The 21,268-nt window shown below is 40.0% G+C and overlaps 1 protein-coding gene across 14 annotated transcripts in view; it reads left to right on the top strand.

The window, feature by feature from the left end:
* Positions 1-47: 47 nt before the first annotated feature.
* Positions 48-21,268, top strand: part of OXNAD1 (oxidoreductase NAD binding domain containing 1) — a 98,964-nt gene continuing 77,743 nt past the window's right edge. For 9 of the 14 annotated variants that reach the window (XR_012901970.1, XR_012901968.1, XR_012901969.1 and 6 more), the window contains exons 1-5: positions 48-314; positions 4,672-4,733; positions 6,340-6,403; positions 12,027-12,133; positions 18,745-18,886. Coding sequence is in view for 11 of the 14 variants with exons in the window: in XM_075922111.1 (XP_075778226.1) it covers positions 48-314; positions 4,672-4,733; positions 6,340-6,403; positions 12,027-12,133; positions 18,745-18,886 (642 nt within the window). In the remaining 3 variants the exon portion in view is untranslated. The other 5 variants (XM_075922115.1, XM_075922116.1, XM_075922114.1 and 2 more) reach the window with 5 other exon arrangements.

Below are 21,268 nucleotides of genomic sequence, written 5' to 3'. Positions count from 1 at the left end.
CCATTTTCCGGCAGGCCGTCGCACGTTTCTCTGATAGGCTCTGCCTTATGTGTCACAGCCCGCGGGGCGCCAATGAGGAGGCAGCATTGCTTGCCTCAGAACCGTGGGCGAAAGGTGTTGGTCACCTAGCAGCGCGGCTGTACCAGCGGCTAGTTTTTCCCTCTCGCTCGCCCTGGAGCAGAGCTCCTGACAGGGCAGGCACTAGTGCGCTTGCGCTTCACACCTCTCCCCCGGCGCCTAGGTACTTGGGCGGCTTTGTGGGGCTACCTGTCAGCGAGAGGCCTTTTTCACGTGATTATGACGCTGGCTTCCCGGTAGGCGCACGCGCCCTCGTCACATGATGCGGATGCGGCACCGATAGGCTAGCGGGGGTGCTGGGTGCACGTGTAGGGGAGAATGAGAGCGTTGCCCCTGCGCGCGAGCTGAACTGTCACTTAGCGGGCGCGCGGACAAGTAAGTTCCCAGCCCCGCCTTTTGTTTTCCGGGGGCGGCGGTTGAGGCGCCTCTGCGCCTTTCCCGGTCGGGGGGATGCGCCCGGCACTAGCGCTGCGGGGCAACGGGGCTGGGCCCTGTCGGATGGCGGTGTCCGGGGGGAGTGACCCGGCACTTTACTCCCTTCCCCCGAAGCCTGGCGCGGCCACGCGCGCTCTGTGTGCCCAGCGCCCCTGCCCGCGTCTCTGGCCTGGATTCCGCGGGGTGGCTGTGGAGATACGTTGGTCCCTGGCCTCAGGTTTCCTGGGGTTCGGGCTTCAGCCAAACATGACAGAGATCTGACAAAGGCAATATCGGATCAAAAAGTGACATCACGGGGGGTGGGGCTGAGTCGCTGGGAGCAAATGTTCCCAGGCGGTGCTAAGATGTCATCTAGCAGCGCGGATCCCTTACAACCTAACCCCCCCCCCCCCCCAAAAAAAAAAACAACAACAAATGGTCTGGTAGCACTTTATAGACTAAGGAAACATGTAGATGGTGTCATGAGCTTTCCTGAGCACAGCCACTTCTTCTGTTAAAAACACACACGCCCACACCTGCTACTTCATGTGCTCCTTAGCACTAGCAACAACTAGTTTTAGGATACTTTCAAAATGAAGTCTGCAATTCTGAGTCTTCTATAGAAGCAATAACATCTTTATAAGGTTTTCCTTTTAGTTTCTTCCCTCCTCCCCCCCCCTTAACAGCATAGTGCCTTTTTGTAGATGCAGTAGGACCTTAGTAAGGACCAATTAGAGGGAGTGCCAGGAGAGCCATTTGGCCTGGGCCTGTAGCATAGACACTTGTTTGTTTGTTTGTTTGTATTTGATAAGTTTCACAGCTTGTTTTTATGCACTCCCCTAGTGGACCAAATGTGACACACTTCCTCAGTTTAGAGCTGCAAACTTAAGCAAATAAGTTTGGTAGATGATTTTTTTTGTGGTTAACTGATGTATATTGTTATATTAAAGAGTTAAAATGTTCATAAATATTAATAAAATGTCTGTTCTGATGGCACAAGATTACACTGTGATGAATGTGTCTCTCAGATCAGCTGATTATATAAACAAACCTACTACTAGTGGCTGGTGCTGGGTTAATGTCATAATTTTTTATTTTTATCATGGTTAGGGACCTCAAAAGCTGGAATTGGCCTAGACCTCTCTGGACCTCTGAGAGGGCCTGACTTCAGTTATGGACACCTCACTAACGGAGGCTGTATATAACTCTGAAATGTTCAAACTGAACAGAAGGTTACAGTTCTTTCAAAAGTTCATAACTGAACATCAACATAATATGGCATTGAAACTTTATAGAAAAAATATTGTTTTTAACTATCTTATTTTAAATGGAACAAGCACAGAAACAGTTCCCTTGCCATGTCAGTTTTTTTAAACTTCCTTTTTTAGTAGTTTACATTTAACAGTATTGTATTTTTTGTCTCTGTACTGCTGCCTTTTTGCCTGCTTATGGTTCATTAATGGATTACAACATGAATGGATTGAAATTTACAATAGTGCAGTCTGCAAACATATTTTATGGTTATTTTCTAAAGCGGCTTTTTATCTTGGAGAAATTTAAGTACCAGTTGGAAAGAACATTCTTACCACAGTCAAAGAATTTTAGCCTTAGGTACAGACCAGGAGCAGAACATCTCTTGAGTAAAGTGACTGGAATTGCTGCTGCTTTTCTTGGAGAGAGGAGGAAATGGGAATAAGGAATGGAACACTTCACATGAAGAGGAGCTAGGCAAATAAAAGCCTTCATGCACATATAGAAGGGCAGTAGCTCCCAAATAATGTATGTTACACAGTATTTATTATCAAATAATTTCATAACCTGTTTAAGAACATGCTTTGCAAAGAGAGAGGGCCTAGAGTTTATTAATAAGTGGGAGTGATTGTCCTTAATTAATTAATGAGAAGGGGAAAATATCCAGAAGTCATTTTGTAGGGGGAGTGTGGGATAGTACGTAATTCATTAACTTAGGGAGAAGGAATTCAGAATTCTTTTATAGGAGAGCTTGGAATTTATTAATTATAGAGTGGTGTGTTAGGATTGAATTTGTTGAGGGAGGAAGTGATTATATGGCTCTAAGTTATATAGGAATAGCTTTGAGGGAGCATGCTTAGTGGATTTTTTCACTAACTCGTAGGCTTAGTCCTGGTCTAAACAACCTCCTTATGTCACCATAACTATTTTGCTCACAGGTGTGGAAAATCCACATCCCAGAGCCATGCAGTTATACTGTCCCAGCATCAAGTGTAGACAGCACTATGTCAGTGAGAGAGCATAGCTACTGCTTCTTCGGGAAGTACCTGTGCTGACAGAAGGAGCTTTCCTGTCAGTGTAGATGTGCTTCATGAAGATGCTTACAGCTGTGCTGTAAGAGTAGACAATCCCTAACGTCGTGTTTACATTGTCAATAAAGCTGGCAAAACTTTTGTTATTCAGAGGTATGGAAAAAAACCAAAACTCTGAGTGACATGTTTTGCCAGCATACGTGGTAGTATGCAGTGGTAGCTGTGTTGGTGGGAGAGCTTTCATTGAGGTGGTTTTATTATGTTGAAGGGAGAGCTCTCTTCCCGTTGATGTCGTGCAATGGCCACACAAGTGATCTTATAGTAATGCAGCTACTTGAGTACAGTTGTCCTTAGTCTTTAGGTGATTATTGTGCATTAAGCGAAACATTCTTGCCCTGACTTGAGTATTGCAACTCTTACAGTAAAACTCAGTCTTTCTTGTGTCTAGTATTATAATTTTTACTATTCAGCTCATATTTTTGTCTCATCTTCCCCCATTTTTAAAGTCTTAATTTAAAGATTAAAAACCACTCCCCTCCTGAAGGAAATGGCACTGTCAAAGAAAAATGGAAAGAAGGTTAGCTTCAACTTTATCAAGCTACTGAAGGAAGCAAACACATTCAGAACAACTGTTTAAAACAGCAAGTAGTCCCTGCGGCACGTTAGAGACCAACAAAAATATATAATATCATGAGTTTTCACGGGCAAAATCCACTTAATCAGATGATGAGCAACTATATTTTTGTTAGTATTTCAGGTGTCACAGGACTACTCATTATTTTTGAAGTTACAGACTAACACAGCTACCCCACTGAGATTGTTTGAAATAAACCAGAAAAGTTAATCCCCAAGTTGCATTGGGATTCTGAAAAAACGTAAACAACTAATAGTCTAGCATCACTTTAAAGAATAACAAAACATGTAGATGGTATCCTGAGCTTTTGTGGGTACAACCCAGTTCTTCAGATGATTCTGAAGTTAAGCCAGCAGATGTCACTATGATAGTAAGTAGAACTGGTTTTTAAGAATAGGGAGGATTAAACAAAAAGTGTTGCTGAAAAGAATCAATACTTGTTCTATAATTTTGTAGATTATGTAAAAAATATAGATATTATTGCTATCTTGTTTACAGTTGTCTTTTTTTAAAATGTAGTCGGCGTTCTTGCTATTGTGATGTTGTCACATGATGTTACAGTTATTTGCCAATAATAGGGTTACCTGCTGTTGTAATAGGTATTGAAAAGAACCCACCTAGTTTAGTCTTCTCTATGCAATTTAAATCAAGTCCCAGAACCAGCCACAAATATTGTTCTTCTAAGTCTTTGCAAATTTAGGTAGAAATCCCTTGAACTGTAGAATATATGCATAAAATACATGTCTTATTTTCTTTTCACTTCTTTTTGTCAGTTCTAACTTTTTGGGAAAATTGTCATTTCATTTGACATGAAGAGCGATAGCTAATGTCAACTAGTACTTGATATAGATACAATATATAATCAAAAATAGCTATGTTTTATAGGCGGGGTTGGGAACTTCTGGTCTGTGGGCCAGATATTGTTTGTCAGGGTTAGCCCCTGGTGGGATGTCAGAAGGTTTGTTTTTCTGAACATCCATACGCACGACCACTCACATTTCCCACTGGCTGTGGCTTGCTGTTCCTGACCAGTGAGAGCTCTGGGAAGCAGTTGCATGGCCTGGCAAACCTTGGTGAACTGCATCCAGTCAGCATGCTGAAAATTCCCCACTCCTGTTTTGTAGTTTAGGATAAAGGAGAGATGTTCTGTATATTGAAGGATTTGAACTCTGTTCCAACCTGATGCCTGTTGATTTACAAATTAAAGCAGTCCAGTTTAACAGTAAGAAGTCGTTGAATAATTCTTTTAAATTTAATTTTTAGGAGCTGGGGACATTGAGCAGGGAACACCATGGCCCACACTGCTATTCCTCAATTACTGAGAGGTACTGCTCGAATTTTCCCCACTCCTCCTGCATTGTTACGGTTGAAGTACTCTGCTTTGTGTTACTGCACAATGAATGGGTAGGTTATCAGTTTGCAAACATGACTAAATATATTGCTTTTAAAAAGTTTGTGAGAAATGTAATGAGTGTCAGAAACTGAACAAATGTTAAAGAACTATAGAAATATTCTACCAATCATCTGGTTATGTTTTTAAAGACAGTAGTAAGTATGGCAGAGTGGCAAATAAGAATTAGATTTACAAAAGATGTTGAGATGTTCTAATTGATCTTTGAAATGGTTCAACACTAGAATGAAATCTTTCAACAATTTCTGTGATAAAACATTAGAGAGGATCACCGGAATAGCCTAGTCCTGCGGTGCCCAACAAACTAGCCACTAGCCACATATGGCAATTTGGCCAGTTGAGTGTGGCTAGTTTGCTATAGCAGTAACCACTATAGTGGCTACTGCTTCAGAACTGGTTAGACATCACGTAACTAATGCTTAGGGCAGTTACTGAAACCCTAAGTCCCTGCTCTGCCTGACTCAGATGAGAACCCATGCTACCTGGCTATAGAGTTAGTCTTTCTCTGTCTATCTCTACCAAACAGTGGGTCGTAACTTGATCTGTTCGTAAATTGGATTACATTCACTTACATACGGCCGTGCTGTTCGTAAGTGCAGATTTCGTTCGTAACTCGGGTTCTGGCTGTATAGGAGGCTGGCCGTAAAAACAAACGGTCATAAGTCGATGCGTTCATAACTCGGGGACCAGCTGTATATTGACGGGGGGAGAATTTCTACAGTCCATTGGTTCCCAACCAGAGATACACATACCCATTAGGGGTTCTCAGGGTTTTTGCCTAGTTTTACAACAAGTTAGATTAAAAACAGTGTAAGTCAGTCAAATTAAAATTTCATACATTGACTTGTTTATTCTGCTCTATTTGCTATACTCTGACATGTAAGTATAATATTTATATTCCAGTTTATTTGTTATAATTATATGGTCAAAATGAAAAAGTGAGTAATTTTTCAGCAATAGTGTGTGCTGTGACACTTATGTCTGATTTTTCTAAGCAAGTAGTTTTTGAAGTGAGTTGAAACAATTCAGTCTCCTTAAAGGGGGTATAGTAACTCTGGGAAGATTGAGAGCCACTGTATTTACCCAAATCACTGATGAGCGACCCAATTCCCAGGCTTGGCTATTGTTGTGGGGCGGAGGAGAGGGGGGAAGTGTTCTTTCTCTTTCTCTGGGTTTTTTTTTTTTTTTTTTTACCAGAATTTGTAACCTGGACTAGGTAAAGTTGTGTAGTGAATGTTTTGTCAAAATGAATGTTTTATGAACACTTCTGTTTTTGGCAAACCAGTATTTTCTGTTGAAAAATTCCCAACCAGATCTAGTATTAGCATTCTGAGATTAAATATGAGGTGAGATGAGTGTCTGTCTTCATTTAATTTTTGTTTAAATTAACGTGGTCTAGAATGGCAGACCGATTAAAGTGATTAAATTGTCTTGTCAGTAGAAATTGTTACCATTAAGCAAAGCACTAATTCTTTGCAATTGCAGTAATGATGTTAATCTTGATTTGCTTTTTGTTGAAGCACAATGAAATCCAAAAAGAAAACTGATCATCTGGAGAGAACAGCAAATAACTTTCGACAGGAGGTTAGTGTTCTGTCCTACAGAACTAAAATGTTTTTCTTTGTATTGTGAAGAGAATGGATAATCCTGTTTGGTGGTGATTAGGTTTCTTTCTTTTCTATATGAGATTTTGTGTCTTTTGTCATTTTTTCATTTTTGCATTTATATTCCGAAGACTCTGTTGTGAAAGGATGGTTAGTTTTCTTTTGGATGAGTGAAATAAAAGGATGAATGGCTGTCATTCTTTTTCAACATGTTTTATCGGGAATTAGTAGTCTAGTTCAGTTTAGATTGTTCTCTAGTTCATGAATCTTAGGTATTTATTAATTGTATTACCATCACTGATTTGTAGGCTTTTAAGGAATCATATAAATAATACCATCATGGCATTTTCCTTGTTTTTTATTTTATTTTTCTAGTGTTTTAAAGATTGCCTACAAAAGAAAAATAACTTCATGCCTTTTTTATTTTACGTACAAAGATGGTCTGAAAAGGTCAGATTTCATTTGGTCAGGGAAACTGGTTTTTTAAAAGAGGATTTTTCTTTGCTTGTGTTAGGTTACAAATATAAGGAATGTCAAGTCTTGTCCTTCATCAAAACCAGAGACCATCTGCTAGAGGTATCCAGTACGTATTGTGAACTTCCCTGCTCTTTGATTTAAGGGGTGAAAGTGCTGCATCTTTAGCATATAATTTCTTTCTTCTCTTTGTAATGAATTAGTTTAAATAAGTTAACAGGAGTTGTAAGTATTCTGAATATAAATAACATGCTTTCTCCTTTAACAAGGTTTCAGTAATAAAGTGATTGTACATCTTTTGAATTTCATTGTGGCTGGGAAGTGGAAGGATATTAAGGGATAGGAATTAGGGATGTAAAATCCCAATTAATCTGTTAATTAGTTAACCCAACGTGTAACTTGTTAACTGACAAAGTGTGATGCCAGGCTGGACTGCTGGCTCCTGGTTCTGCCTAGGGGCTGGGCAGAGCTGGAACCACCCTCTGCCTGCAGCAGGGGCTACTCCTGGGCTACCAATTAACTATTACCTGCTAAGCATCACTTGTTCACGTCCTTAATAGGGATTGAGTAGCTTGCAGAGGCTATAGAAAGCTATTCAGGTCAAGTAAAAGAAGGAGAGTGCAGTGCTGCTACCTCAGTTTTCTGGAACATCTGGGAACTTACATTATTTTTCCCGTTATTTTATTCTTAATTGTTACACATTTTCACTTTATTTGTGTCCAGTTAGAAATTGATCGGTCTAAATTCTTTAGACTTGGACTGTAGTTTAAATCCTATGTAATTAGTTTCCCTCTTCTCCACATTACCTTGCCTTGTTTTTGTAATCCTTTGGAAAAAATAGTGGACGATATTTCTGTTTCAGTAATGTGGCCGAGTAGACTAACCATATCACATGCTCAAGGATGTAGTATAATTAACAAAGGCAGGAAAGAAGGGCTGAAATGTGGGCCTTCTACAGTGAAATCCAGATTAAAAGACTCCATCTTTTTTTTTTTTTTAAACTCGTTCCAAATATTGATCTGAGCCATATGGTTACTCTTATGGTTGGTCAGAATCTTCTTTGAAGGTCCTTGATCACTTTATATCAAACTTTATGCAGAAAACTAACTTTCCACTGAGTAGTAATTAAAATTCCAGTGTTTTGTCAAAAATTCAGGTCAAAAAACCACTTTGGGATGGTGGTGGGGGAGGGGATGTCTAAACTATATGCACATTTCCTGCACATCAAGAGAAACAATTAGATAGCCTACTGTCACTTGTCTTGTTAACCAGTATGACTGCATTTCCTGTTTAATATTGTCTATTAAAGTGGAAAAGAAAAGTACACTACTCTTAACTTTAAGTTGACAAGTTTCTGTTTTACTGGACAGTAGACATGTTCAAATGTTGTTTTATGGAGAAAATAATTTCCTGCCATGTGTTACAAATTAGAACAAAGCTGGTTAAAGTTTCATTTGTTAGAGCTCTTTGATCTTGTACAGATGAGAAATGGCACAATCATGTGTTGTAGAAAATATCAGACTGGGAGAGTTAATATAAGTAGATGGCATCAAACATTTTAAAATGCTTTATAGCATAAAACTTAGACTGGTATATTTACAAAAATAGTTATAGTAATTGTGTTTTGCTGAATTTTCAACAATAACTAAAAGTTGAGGGTTGGGAATTGGTGAGGAAGGAGGATGGACAGGTATCATGCAAGTTAGCTGTTGTAAAACAAGAATTGCTGACAGTCTCAGTTTGTATCTCTGAAATATTTAACATTTTAATATGATAGATGTATTCTTCACAGTAAGTATAAATCTGTTTCATAGTAGGCCAAATGCTCTTATAAATTGCATCCTTGCAGCCCTGTTGAAGGTCAAGTTGTTGCATGAATGTAACTGAGGGCAGAATTTGGAAGAGTGTATTTGTGGAGAAAGCATTTATGATCTTGCATCAGGATCAACTTGCATGGACCCTGGCCAATTGAAGTCAACAGGGTTCATTGTACAATTTGGCCTTTTGTTTAATATATTCTTCATAATTCTTGTTGTTAGTTTTATAGCTGTAATATTTAGTAAGCCAAAAGTATGGGTCTGAGGTTTCCCACTGACAACCAGAGTCTTCATTTCCTGCTAGCAAGAAACCATATGCATGTATAAAAGTTTTCCTCCATTTTCAGTGACATATTAGGCCTTGGGCAAAATGGAATTATGTCACAAGTGGGCTATTCAAAACATGGAAGTTCATTATTTATAATAAATTCCTTAAGTGTTCAGCCATTTATCTCATGATGGGATAAAACCTCTTTCCCAAATGGTAAATATCTTAGATTTTTGGTTGTTTGAAGAAATCTTTAATTTTAGGAGGTACTGGGGCAGCTAAAGTATAAATACATAACCCTAGAATGAGGTTAGTTTCTGCCAGAACCAGATATAGATGAGAGTTTGAATATATAGAAGCAAGGGGGGGCACTTACCTGCCTTTGCATCCCCTGATGCTTCCAGGCACACTGTAACACGGCTTCCCACTGACCAGAATCTGGGGAAGGGGAGGGGAAGGGGAAAGGGGAGTGGAGCAACAGCACAAGGAGCCGCTTCTTCCTCACAAGCCGGATTGTGCAGCTCTGAGTTTTCGCCTCCCATCCCCCAGCAGGAACCAGGAGGGGTCACAAGGATGGAGCACCAGTGCAGGCTCCCCACTGCAGGAGGAAGAAGAGGGGTTAGCTTGAGCTGCAGACCACCTGCAAAGCATGGTCTGTGGACTAGGAATGTGAATGACTAGTCGACTAGTCCCTCCGACCCTTCCCCTTGCTGCCTCTATCAGAAAGAGGCAGCAAGTGGAGGGGGGAAAGGGGAAGAAGGTGGGGGTGCTTCAAAGCAGCAGCACCGCATGGAGCCCAAGGCCAGACCCCAGCCTCCATGCAGTACTGACACTTTGAAACACTGCGGGGAGCCCGGGGCTGGCAGGGGACTCAAGCAGCTCCCATGCTCCCCACAGTGCTTTCACTTTGAAGTGTAGCAACAGCCTCGGGGCTGTTGTTGCACTTCAGAGGTGGAGGCATTCTTATTGACTAATCGAATAGTCGATGCAAATTGCATCAACTATTTGATTAGCTAATTAATCGAAATTTTACATCCCTACTGTGGACCCCACTTTGAGAACCTCTGTTTTAAAGGTTGACTTTGTCAACATTTTCTCTGTGAAGATTTTCTATCCTCAGAACCAAAAATAAACTACGTTTTACTTGGCTTTGATCAAAATATTTTTACATAGCTGGGCCAGTGTTTTCTAAAGTGACTAGTCATTCTGTGTGCTCATCTTGACATGGTAAAGGGCTCTGTTTTCCTGTGTGCTTAGTGCCTATTTGAAACAGAGAAGCTAAGTTTTACTGCCTCATATTGTTAAACTAAAAGTTAAACTGAGGGGAGGAAGGATTATAGGTAAGGAATTGAGAACAAGCAAGATGTAAAGATCACATTGTATTTGTTAAATTTACTAGACTGAAGAGAAAATGTTTATTCTATGAACAACCTCATGGCTTCCATTGAGAGATCCCTCCTTCAAATATACCATTCTGAACTGATTTTAAGTATATTTCTGATTTTGTTAGTGAAACAATTTTACATAATTAGAGGGTTACCCAGCAGTTTCCAAACAAAATGGCATTCTTCACACAGCATGACTTCGCATGTACCTTTTGTGCAAGGACAGGTTGGGTGCAAAATGCCATTTTATAGCACAAAATGTCACCTTCACACTGTGTTCTTCATGCTGTCTGGAGTCATGGACAGCAGTACATTTGAAAATGGTGCCGCGTAGAGTGTGATGGTCAGTGGTTTTTGGAAGCATTACTTAGTTGTTCTTATTGTAGAGGGAAATGATAGGGGAGCCCAGACCATCCCACTCCATCAGGCTTGTGAGGGCTTAGCACCCAGGAGCCACTTTAAGGCTGCCCTTACTGCGACGCTTTCTGCTACCCACTCTATCATCTAGGTTTTGATCTTTGTTATTAAAAAAGTAATAGAAAAAGATACTAACTGTGCCTTTACTACTACTAACAGATACAACTACTTTCTGTTAGTCTATAAGGTGCCACAGGACTCCTCGCCGCTTTTGCAAATTCAGACTAACACGGCTACTCCTCTGATACTTAACTGTGCCTTTAGTTTGTCTGAGTTCAGCTCATAGACTTATCGTCTCCAAGGCTAAGTCTACACCAGCGGCTTCTTGCGCAAAAACATCTTGTGCAAGGGTTATTGTGCAAGAACTCTTGTGCAAGAATATGTCCACACTGCCATGTGCAAGATGTGCTTTTTGTGCAAGAAAGCTCTGATGGCCATTTTAACCATAGGGCTTTCTTGTGCAAGAAACCCCTGCCATGCGTCCACACTGCCCTCTTGTACAAGAGCTCTTGCGCAAGAGAGCTTACACTTGTTAGAAAAGAGCGTAGATCTTGTACAAGAAGCCCTCTCCTACCACGCTTTACTGTAAATCTTCTTGCGCAAGAGCAGGTGGGCAGTGTGGACGCTCTGTGGAAGAACGGCCATTGTTGCGCAATAACCCGCCAGAGTAGACATAGCCTAAGAGTTAGCTTCTGCAGCACCCTTCTTCAGAAGGCCTTTTCCCTGTCTTGTAAAACCCCTTCTGAATTTAAACAATAAATAGTCTGGTAGCACTTCAAAGACTAACAAAATATGTAGATGGTATCATGAGCTTTCGTGGGCACAGCCCACTTCTTGAGATGACTGGCTGTTTGGCTTCCTTTTAAGCTCCACTTCCATCTAGAGCATACTGTGTAGGTGCAGTTGGGCAGGGTTATCAGAGCACAGAACTTCTTCAGTTCTAGTGTGAAGTTTCCTATCACACACAGAAAAAATTTGGGAACCGCTAATGGTTGCTCCAATTTCACCAAAGATTACTGAAGATCCCATTTAACAAGCACATGAATAGTTCCATCTTGTATAGATTCAACGAGGTGTGGTTTCTGGGTTTTTTAAAATTATTTTCCCACTGTGGTGGATGCCTGTTAATGTTGTAAGTTATGAAATTCTGTAGGTAATGATGAATAATTTCCATGGAGGGCCTCAAGCACATTTGCTGAAAATGACACCAGTGTAATATAATGATCATTCTCCATTCTCTAGGTTATTTCTCCAGCAAAAGTGTGTGGCATTACCAATGAATCTGAAACAGTTAAAAGGCTTCGCTTGGCTGTCTCAAATAAGGATTTTACTTTTAAAGCAGGACAATGGTAAGACTTCTCTCTGTTTTTGTGCAAAAAAAATTGGTTACAGAAAACTCAGATCATACGTTAAAAGAAAGATACTGATATAATGGAGCTCCATTATCTCTCTTTATATTTTTAAAAGTTTTTCCTGCTGGGCAACAAAATGATGTCTTCATGCTCTCATGCTCTCTGGCTGCAAAAGCAGTCCGAGAGAGGGGGCTGGCAAGTGAAGCGAGCAGTGGGCTTAGCCCCCTGTTATTTATATAATATACTATTTTAGTCAGAAATGCTGTATAACATGCAACCTCATAACTGTAAACTATGCTTTATTAAATATACTCCTGTTTATACAAATAAAAAATAAAAAAGAACATATTTCCAGTTTTCATTTTGATTCCTTTATACGGTTGCCAGATGGCTTCAACAAAAATATCGGACACACTTGACATTACATCACAATCTATATTACATCTTATTTAGAAAATATTTTCTCCTATATATTTTCTCAATTTGTTTCCCAAACAGAAAGCTCAAATACTGGACTATCCGGTTCAAAACTGGACACCTGGCAACCCTATCCTTCAGTGATGGTCTGTGCTTTCTACCAATTAGCTTATTGCTACATGAATACCTTAACACACTCCTTATATTCCTTTATTCTGATAGCTACCTGCACAGTGGAGCAGAGACTGAATGCCACAAATTTCAAAGTTAACTTTAATTTGGTTTTATAATTAAAAACCTGAAAGCCCCAAATTTGACCTTCGCCACCTAAAAATTCCCTATCTAAAATTAATCTAGGTAGGTATGTGAAAACAAGTTCAATTCACTGCTTAGGCAACTCTGTGGTATGGTGATGCCCAGGGCTTTAAGGTTCCTTGCTACCATCTGTCTCATCTATGCATTTTAGGAGATCAGCTCCCCAATTCCACTGGTGATGTACAGCACAAGTACTGTCCTCTAAGCCTTGCAAGATCTGCTGTTATTCTACAGGTAGCAATTGGCACATCCAATCCGCTAGCTCTTCAGTCATCTCACTAGAGTGACCAACCCTTGGTGAACTGGATGCTTACAGTGTTAATGAGTTTGCGTCTTCCAAAGAAATAGTACATCCCAATTTACCAATTCCACCTCAGATTGCTGTTCTGCTTAACGTGAAGCTCTTAGATATATTTACAGTGAAATCAAGGATAAATTTCTTTAACAAAGCATGGAGATGTATTAGCAACAAAAATGGTTACATATAAAATAAAATCCAAACACACATGCTAGCCCCTCAACTTAATTAACAAGATATTCTTAAGTGTAAATTCTGTTAATCCAAAAATCCTTGCAGTGATTTGCAGCTAGGCTGGCTATGATCCACCATGCACGAGATAAGCATGCTGTCAGCTTGTTTTTCATGTGAAGGACCAGGGAGTTTGCTTGCATCCCAAGGTGTAAAAGAACAATCCTTTATATTTATTCCTAAACCAGAGCGTGCATATACATACTACGTCCAGGTTTTTGTTTAATCCTTGGGGTTTCCTTTTTTGTAGATTTTTGCAATCTCTTAGCTGTGGCTCTGTAAGCAAATAGGCATCCATTCTGAGGCATGCACAGAAGACCAGGCAGGAACACAGGTGTATATTATCTCCTGCCTGAATGAAACCTTTCTGAGGTTATGTCATCTCATAGTGACCTGGCTTTAAGTCAAGACCTCAAGAACATAATTTTTAGTATAGACACACAACTCCTTAAATATTATCGGTGTATGTACATTTCACAGTAAATATGATGACCAATGGACTACCAATTAATTGTATGGTCCTCATGTGCTACCCTTCAATGATCTATTCTGCCTACATCTGAGAGATACCTGTAAAAAAAAAAAACTGTGTACTCTCTGGCGGCTGACACCAAGAAGTATCTGGAACACAATTGCTTTTTAAACCATACTAGTTTTAGGAGTATTAGACAGTTTGGTGGCACTTTTAAAGACTAACAAATTAGTGTCTAAGCTTAGCTACGACTCACTTCCTCGGATGCTGAAGAGAAAAAGATCAAAATCAGAATGGATGTAATGCGTCTCCAACAGTGGTGAGAAGGCGAGAATATCTGATTGGGAAATTACCTATTGCAATGTGAGATAAGTATGCTATCAGCTTGCCTTTTCCTTCCTTGAAGGACCAGGGAGTTTGCTTGCATCCCAAGGTATAACAACAATCCATGTGTTTGTTTAGATTAGACCTTGGTTCAGTGTGTCAAATTTGCATATGAATTCCAACCCAGCAGTTTTTCTCTGTCTGTTTTTCAAGTTTTTCTGTGTGGGAGTGGCAGATTTTTCAGGATCAGGAGGAATTTCATGTTTCAATTCAACTATTATTTTGTAGGATGTTATAATCTGGACCTCTGACTCTTGACGTTGGGAGACAAGGTGGGTGAGGTAATATATATTGGTAACAGACAAGCGTTTGAACTTACACAGATCTCTTCTTCAGAAGTTTGAAAGCTTCCTTTTGTCACCTACAGAAGTTGGCTGTATAAAAGATATTACCCCACCCACTTTGTATTTGTGATATCCTGAAACCAGCAGTGCAAACAACTCTTCCCAGTGGTTCCTTTAACTTTTTTTTTTTAACTTTTTTTGGCTTAGTCCAGCTGGAAACTACTTTTGGTGGAATCAAAGTTTAATTGCTAGGGTGATAACTGCATGTGTTACCAATGTAGTCTTAATAGCCAGACTCATAAATTTAGAATCAGAAAAACAAGATGTTGATTGCAATAATTTTTGTTTGTGGAGCAATTTGTTACAGTTTTTGCACATGTGGAGTGACGCATATTAAGTTCTTGCTTACCACTTCTTCAAAAAACACATTTATCCATCAAAAATGTTTTAGCAATTATCACTCTGAAAAATGAAAGCTTTAATTATAATTACTGCCTGAGTATTCTCAGGCTGTTCTTTTAGTATGGCAGCTTCTCTGTACTTGAAGCTATAAACTGGTCATGTTTTCTGAGGAACAGTGCCAAGAATCAACAATTTATTGAATAGAAAAGTCTTAACATATCAGATGCTATAGTGAGATGCCGGAGATAAAGTTTGTCTTCACAGTATAAACACAGAAAATGCAGCTTTCATAATCTTGGTTTACATAAGCAAAAAAAAAAAAAAAAAAGATTTGTTGTCCCAAGGCCTAATAGATTTCTGCTGTCTGTCAAGTTACAAGTAATAATTAAAATGATCAAGAAGAGATTTGTTGCTATAATAAGGCATTTTGAATGTGACAGAGTGTGTGTGTGTGTAGGTGTAGGTGTAGGTGTAGATAGGTCATTGAATCCAGTTCCCTTCCCTCACAGCTGGACCAAAGACTGTCTAGATGATTCCTCATAAAGATCTATCCAACCTGCTTTAAATCTCTCCAGAGATGGAGATTCCACAATCTTCCTAGGCAGTTTATTCCAGTGTTTAACCACCCTTACAGGAAGTTTTCCTAATGTCCAACCTAAACCTCCCTTACTGCAATTTAAACCCATTGCTTCTTGTCCTATCATCAGAGGACAAGGAGAACAATTTTTCTTCTTCCCCCTTGTAAACACTTATTTATGTAGAAAATACTTATTGTTTCTAAGTACCATGGAGGGCTGGAGGACAAAGGACCAGTAACTTTAAGCTTATCTTAGTATTTCTGACTTCTTCTATCATATATTAGATATGTATCTTTTTTTTCCTGAATCTTTGGCTTTAAAAACCTTAAGAAAGGAGGTATGCAACTGAGACATGCCCATCCGTTTACAAATTCTCTTTCCTCTTTTTAAATGCAGCATTTTCCCTTATCTTGACTTTCCCTTGTTGATCAAATATATTTTTCTATAATTATGCCACTTAAACTGTTGCTAATAATATTACTTTGGAAGTCTTCCCATGTTTTCTCACGCCGTGTAAAAGTAAAGCAAGCCTTCAGAAGCAGCAGTCAGTTCAACATATTTTATTACAGCCCATTAAAACTTCTACTGTCCATAATGATCAAAGATTTTTAGAAAATATATATAATTTTTAAAATAACATTCCTGCATAAATAGTACTTTAGAAGGCAAAATCTTTACACAAAATTCATGCTATTAATAATTTTTATTTTAATTTGGTGGGCTTTCTTAAAGGAAACCACACTTACTTTGGCATGATTGTGGGCCATGATTTGTGGTTAAGTGCTGTCCATTCTAGTTTGAGCATTCTAGTTTGTTTATTTTCCTGCATAGGGTGGTACAGAGCTTAATTAGCCTCCCTTGAAGTATTCTTTGGTACACTAAGCACTGCAGCAGAATTGGATCACCTTTACTCAATTTACCAGTGTCTGTTTACCCGTGGTGCTGAGTACTGACAGTTCCATTTTAAGGGTGTAGAGCAGGGCTACTTAACTTTAGAAGCCCCGTGGGCCACAAAGATACTCACAGCACATGCCAAGGGCCACAACTTAAGCGTAGTTGCATGTACATGCAAATATATATGCAATTAGCTTCTTTCACACTGATGGGCATGAATACAATAATTAATGCAACACGTAGGCCCATTTAAGTCAGTTCTCCTGATATTAATAAAATGCAATATTTACCTGATTTCCACCCATATGACAGCACTTTTAATGAGCAATGACAGTGCAGGAATTTCACTACTAAAACACGCATCAACAGAAGAACATTATATTGACTCGCTGTTGGGGAGCATGTTCGCAGTGGAGGCCATGTTCAAAAGATCCCATCCCCAGGCCACATGTTGAGCCCTGCATAAGCCCAAACCGCCCCACGGGCTGCAAACAAATAGGCCACAGGTCTCATGCAGCCCACAGGCTGTGTGTTGCGTAGCCCTGCAGTAGAGACTGCAGGTGCTGAGTACATCTGAAATTCAGACCCTTAATTTTTCTAGATTAGGCAGTTTCCTTAAGCCTTCAGTCTTGTAAAGCAGTTTCACAATCTTTTCAGGTTGACAGCCCAGACATCATGATTACCTTACATTTACTGTAAAAAATGTATTGGTGATAAGCCTAAGTAATGTGAATCAGAGGGGTAGCTATGTTAGTCTGAATCTGCAAAAACAACAAGAAGTCCTGTTCTGTAGCTTCACTAGCATTATTTGAGACTGATCCACATGCACAGAGAGCATCTGATGTCAAAGGCTTGTTTTGTAACTTTCCAGCCACTCATATACCTAGTTTTTTACAGCATGTTAATTTCTGATCTTTAAGTTCTTAAGTGTGTGTGTTCTAAAGTTAGTTTACACCAACACACTTTTATAAAAATGGTGCTTGTACATTATCAAAATGTATGTCACTAGAGGGTGCTGCAGTTTAGAACGTAAAGCAGAACCACTTATTTTAGTGGCTTTGATTTTTCAACATCTACTATATATTTGAGAGCGTTTGTGTGTCTTTCTGTCTGTCCATCTGAGTCCATTTGTTCAAGAACACCTCCTAAACAGTAAAAAGTAGGACCACCAATTTGGTATGCAGCTTCTTTCTTATCATAATTTAAAACAAAGTCCAAATTTGGTGGTGCTAGAACAATGGGTTGTGAGTGGAATGCGATTGTTTCTCATCCAACGGAAATAGAGGGATGTGAGAGCAGGGACAGTTATACTCACAAATGGCCAGGGGACAGCAAGCATGAAGGACAGTTATACCCCAGAATGACTATGGGTGGGGGCAGCAAGCACCTTAGCTCAGGAGAGCAGCCAGGGGTGATGCATGTGGCCCCCACCACTCTTGGGGGGAGCAGCCTCCCCATCTGCTCCCCATCCTTTGAGCCCCCCACTTCTCCCAACCCCCTGTTCTGACTCCTGTGCCCTCCAAGTCCTGCTTTGAGCCTCTCCTCACCCCAACCTTGACACCTACACACTCTCAGCCCACTGCCTTGAGCCCCTCTTCATCCTCCAGCCCTGAAGGACCCAAGTAATACTAGATACGTCTTCTTGTATAAAAATACCTTCTTAAATAGGTATATAATTTTTAACAGTCATGTTTCTTACCCCCAGAAGAGAGCATGTGTAATTTAAATCTGTTTTCCTAATTTAGTTTTCCAAATCATTTCCCAGTAAGATACAGTAGTTCAAAAATAAAAAGGAGTAACTGCGATGTTGATAATGGTGGGAACTGAGTCCTCCACTTTGGAGCTTGGTGACTTTTTAAGTACATAGCTAAACTCAAGTAAATGACTAATGTAAAAGTGTAGTGCCCCTTCTTTATGCAATGCACTTAAGCCCCCAAAACAATCTAAAAATAGGGCAATATAATATAGATGTATTTTACTTCCTGGTGATCTGGAAATAAAAAGAAATAATCCCGTCTCTTTACAGTCGTAGGTGAAAATAATTCTGATTTGAGGGCATTACTCAAGCTGTGTGTTCAGATACAAATTCTTATTATTATTAACCTAGTAAAAATGGTTATACAACTTTGTAAAAAGTTTTGTTGAGCTTTATTATCGAAACATAAAAATACAAAAACCTGTTATTGCACTATTTCTGTTGGATTCTGAACCTTATAGAAATCAGAATATATGTTTTGGTAAATTCAGAATAGCTGATACCAACATTTCCTGTGTTGGGGGAAATTTGAGCATTCCTGGCTTTGTTTTTAAAGTTTCTTTTGTTTATTTCTTAGGGTAGATTTCTTTATTCCTGATGTTGCCGTAGTTGGTGGATTCTCAATATGTTCAAGCCCTGGTCTACTAGAAGAAGAGGGAGTATTGGAACTGGCAGTAAAACATACTGTCCATCCTCCTGCTCACTGGATTCACACTCAGGTAAATGATATTTGCACATGATTACATACTGATCACGTTATTTGTCACTTAGAACTTGAAGTCAGTTGTTAGATACAGCTTTGTAATATTACATAACTATATCTAACCTCCTGTATCTGAAACTTTCCAGCAATCATGTCCAGACTCACCAGTGCCAAATAAAGGGGAATAATCACTTTCCTAGATCGGCTGGCAATGCTCTTACTAATGCACCCCGATATGCCATTAGCCTTCTAGGTAACAAAGACACAGTGTTAACTCATCTCCAGCTTCTCATCCACTGTAATCCCCAGGTCCTTTTCTGCAGAACTGCTTAGCCAGTCGATCCTCAGCCTGTAGCAATGCTTGGGATTCTTCCATCTCAAGTGCAGGACTCTGCACTTGTCCTTGCTCTACCTCATCAGAGCTCTCATCAGAGGATGTGAGCTGTAGGAGGGAATATGGTTCAGAAGAGAGCTCCAGGCTTGTGCAGACTGTTGGGGTGCAGGAGAGGGATCGGTGTGTGGGCTGTGGAAGGCAGTGTGGTGCAGGAGGGGGGGCCCCAGGCTGGGTCAGCTGATTGAAGTGCAGGATTGAGTGCAAGGTCTGGGAGGGGGTTTGGGTGCAGGAAGAGGTTCTGTCCTGGTGCAGAAGGGGGTGTGAGATGCAGGCTCTAGCCAGGAGGAGCTTACCATAGGTGGCTCCTGGCCAGATGTGCAGATGGGGTCAGGCAGGCTGCCTACATGCCAAGGCCTCATGCCTGCTCCCAGAAGCAGCTGGCTGCTGGCAGGTCTTAGCACTCTCCTTGGGGGTAGAGGAGCAGCAGGTCTCCCATGCACTGCCATGCTCCTAAGCACTGCTCCCACAGCTCCCATTGGCTGGGAACTGGTCAATGGGAGCTGTGAGGATGGTGCTGGGGGCAGGGGCAACATACAGAGCCATTCCACTCCCATCAGTCTCCTCTCTGGGGTGTACAGAGATGTACCGGCAACCACTTGCTTCCAGGTGTGGTGAGGGGCCATTGCATGCAGGCAGCCTGCCTAAGCCCTGCTGTGCTGCTGGACTGTTAATTTTTTCATAAATTGTGTTTTCAGAAAATAGCTGTTTGCAAGATTCACAGAAGATTGACAATAAAAATTAAGCAGGAATCTCCAGGTTGATCCTAACCCAGTAGTTTCTGTGTGACCTTGAACTGTACTTCTGTGGCTGTTAAATCATTGTAGTTTCATGCATCACTGGACTTCAAATGAAATGACTTGTTTTGAAAGGCTGTGTAGAAAATGTAGGACCAGTGTCACTGAGCTGCACGTTTAATGCGAGTATGCATGGAGGTTTCCTATTTCTTTGGTATTGCTCACTACATATTATTGAAAGCCTAACTTAATATTTTATCTCTGAGGCATCTCTGAAGATTTTTGATAGCTCCCTTCTTAACACTGCTATTGAATTTTCTCAATTAAATCACAGGAAAATACTCAGTTCATGTGTAAACTAGTTCAAAAGATGAGGCTAAAGAGGATATGAGCTGAGTTTCCTATTAAGCTAGTGCTTTGTTTCTGTAATGAGGAAAGGGGAAGGGAAAATGTAGTGACCTCTTTTAATCCTGTGATATTTATTAGGTAGGGAAGCTGAGAGACTTAATTGATTAAAATTAATTTGGAATGCATGTTGAGATTCCAGAATAAAGGATGCTGTAGAAATGCTAAATATTACTTATTTTCTTACTGCACCTGATTTATTTTTTAAATAGAGTTTTCCTGTTTAATTTTAACAACTTCAAGAAGACATGCTTCTACGGGTAAAGTTGTAGTGTAGGTTTTTTTCTGTTGAATCCATCTTTTCTGTTTTTCTCTGTGTCATTTCAGTGTAATGTTGGCAATTTACTACTAGTAGAGTGTGCTAGTTATATGGTACAGAGTGATGCTTCCTCACCAGATCACCCCATAATTAATAGTCTTCACTAACATGATGACTCTTAAAATAATAATCTTCTTTTCTCATGTAGATAGATACATAGGTGTGTCTTCCTCATCTGTCATTAAGATTATTCCACTGCTCCCTGAACTGTATAGAGGGGCTGCTGGTGTAAAACATTGGTGTCTAACTCAGTGTGTCCCAAACCCAAACTTTCTTCTAGAGACCACGGTGATGAGGGTTACAAAGTGAACTGGGAGGGTATTTTTGTCCCTTCCTATTTTTTTTTTTAATTTAATTTTCTGTGAGAAAGTTTGTCTTCCCCTGTTCCAGGTGGTACTTGTCCTCTTCTGAGGCCTGGAAGGAAGAAGGTGCCTCAGTGAGGCATGGAAAAATGGAATGAGCCTGCCTGTGTGCTAGAAAGAGGATGAAGAACTAGGCTCAAAAATCACACACAAAGGTTGTCTAATACTATTAGACAGGTGGATA

Source organism: Pelodiscus sinensis, chromosome 2 (genome assembly GCF_049634645.1).
Source record: "Pelodiscus sinensis isolate JC-2024 chromosome 2, ASM4963464v1, whole genome shotgun sequence".
NCBI lineage: Eukaryota > Metazoa > Chordata > Testudines > Trionychidae > Pelodiscus > Pelodiscus sinensis.
The sequence above is the reverse complement of the archived record's forward strand: the minus strand, read 5'-3'. Positions and strand labels throughout refer to the sequence as shown.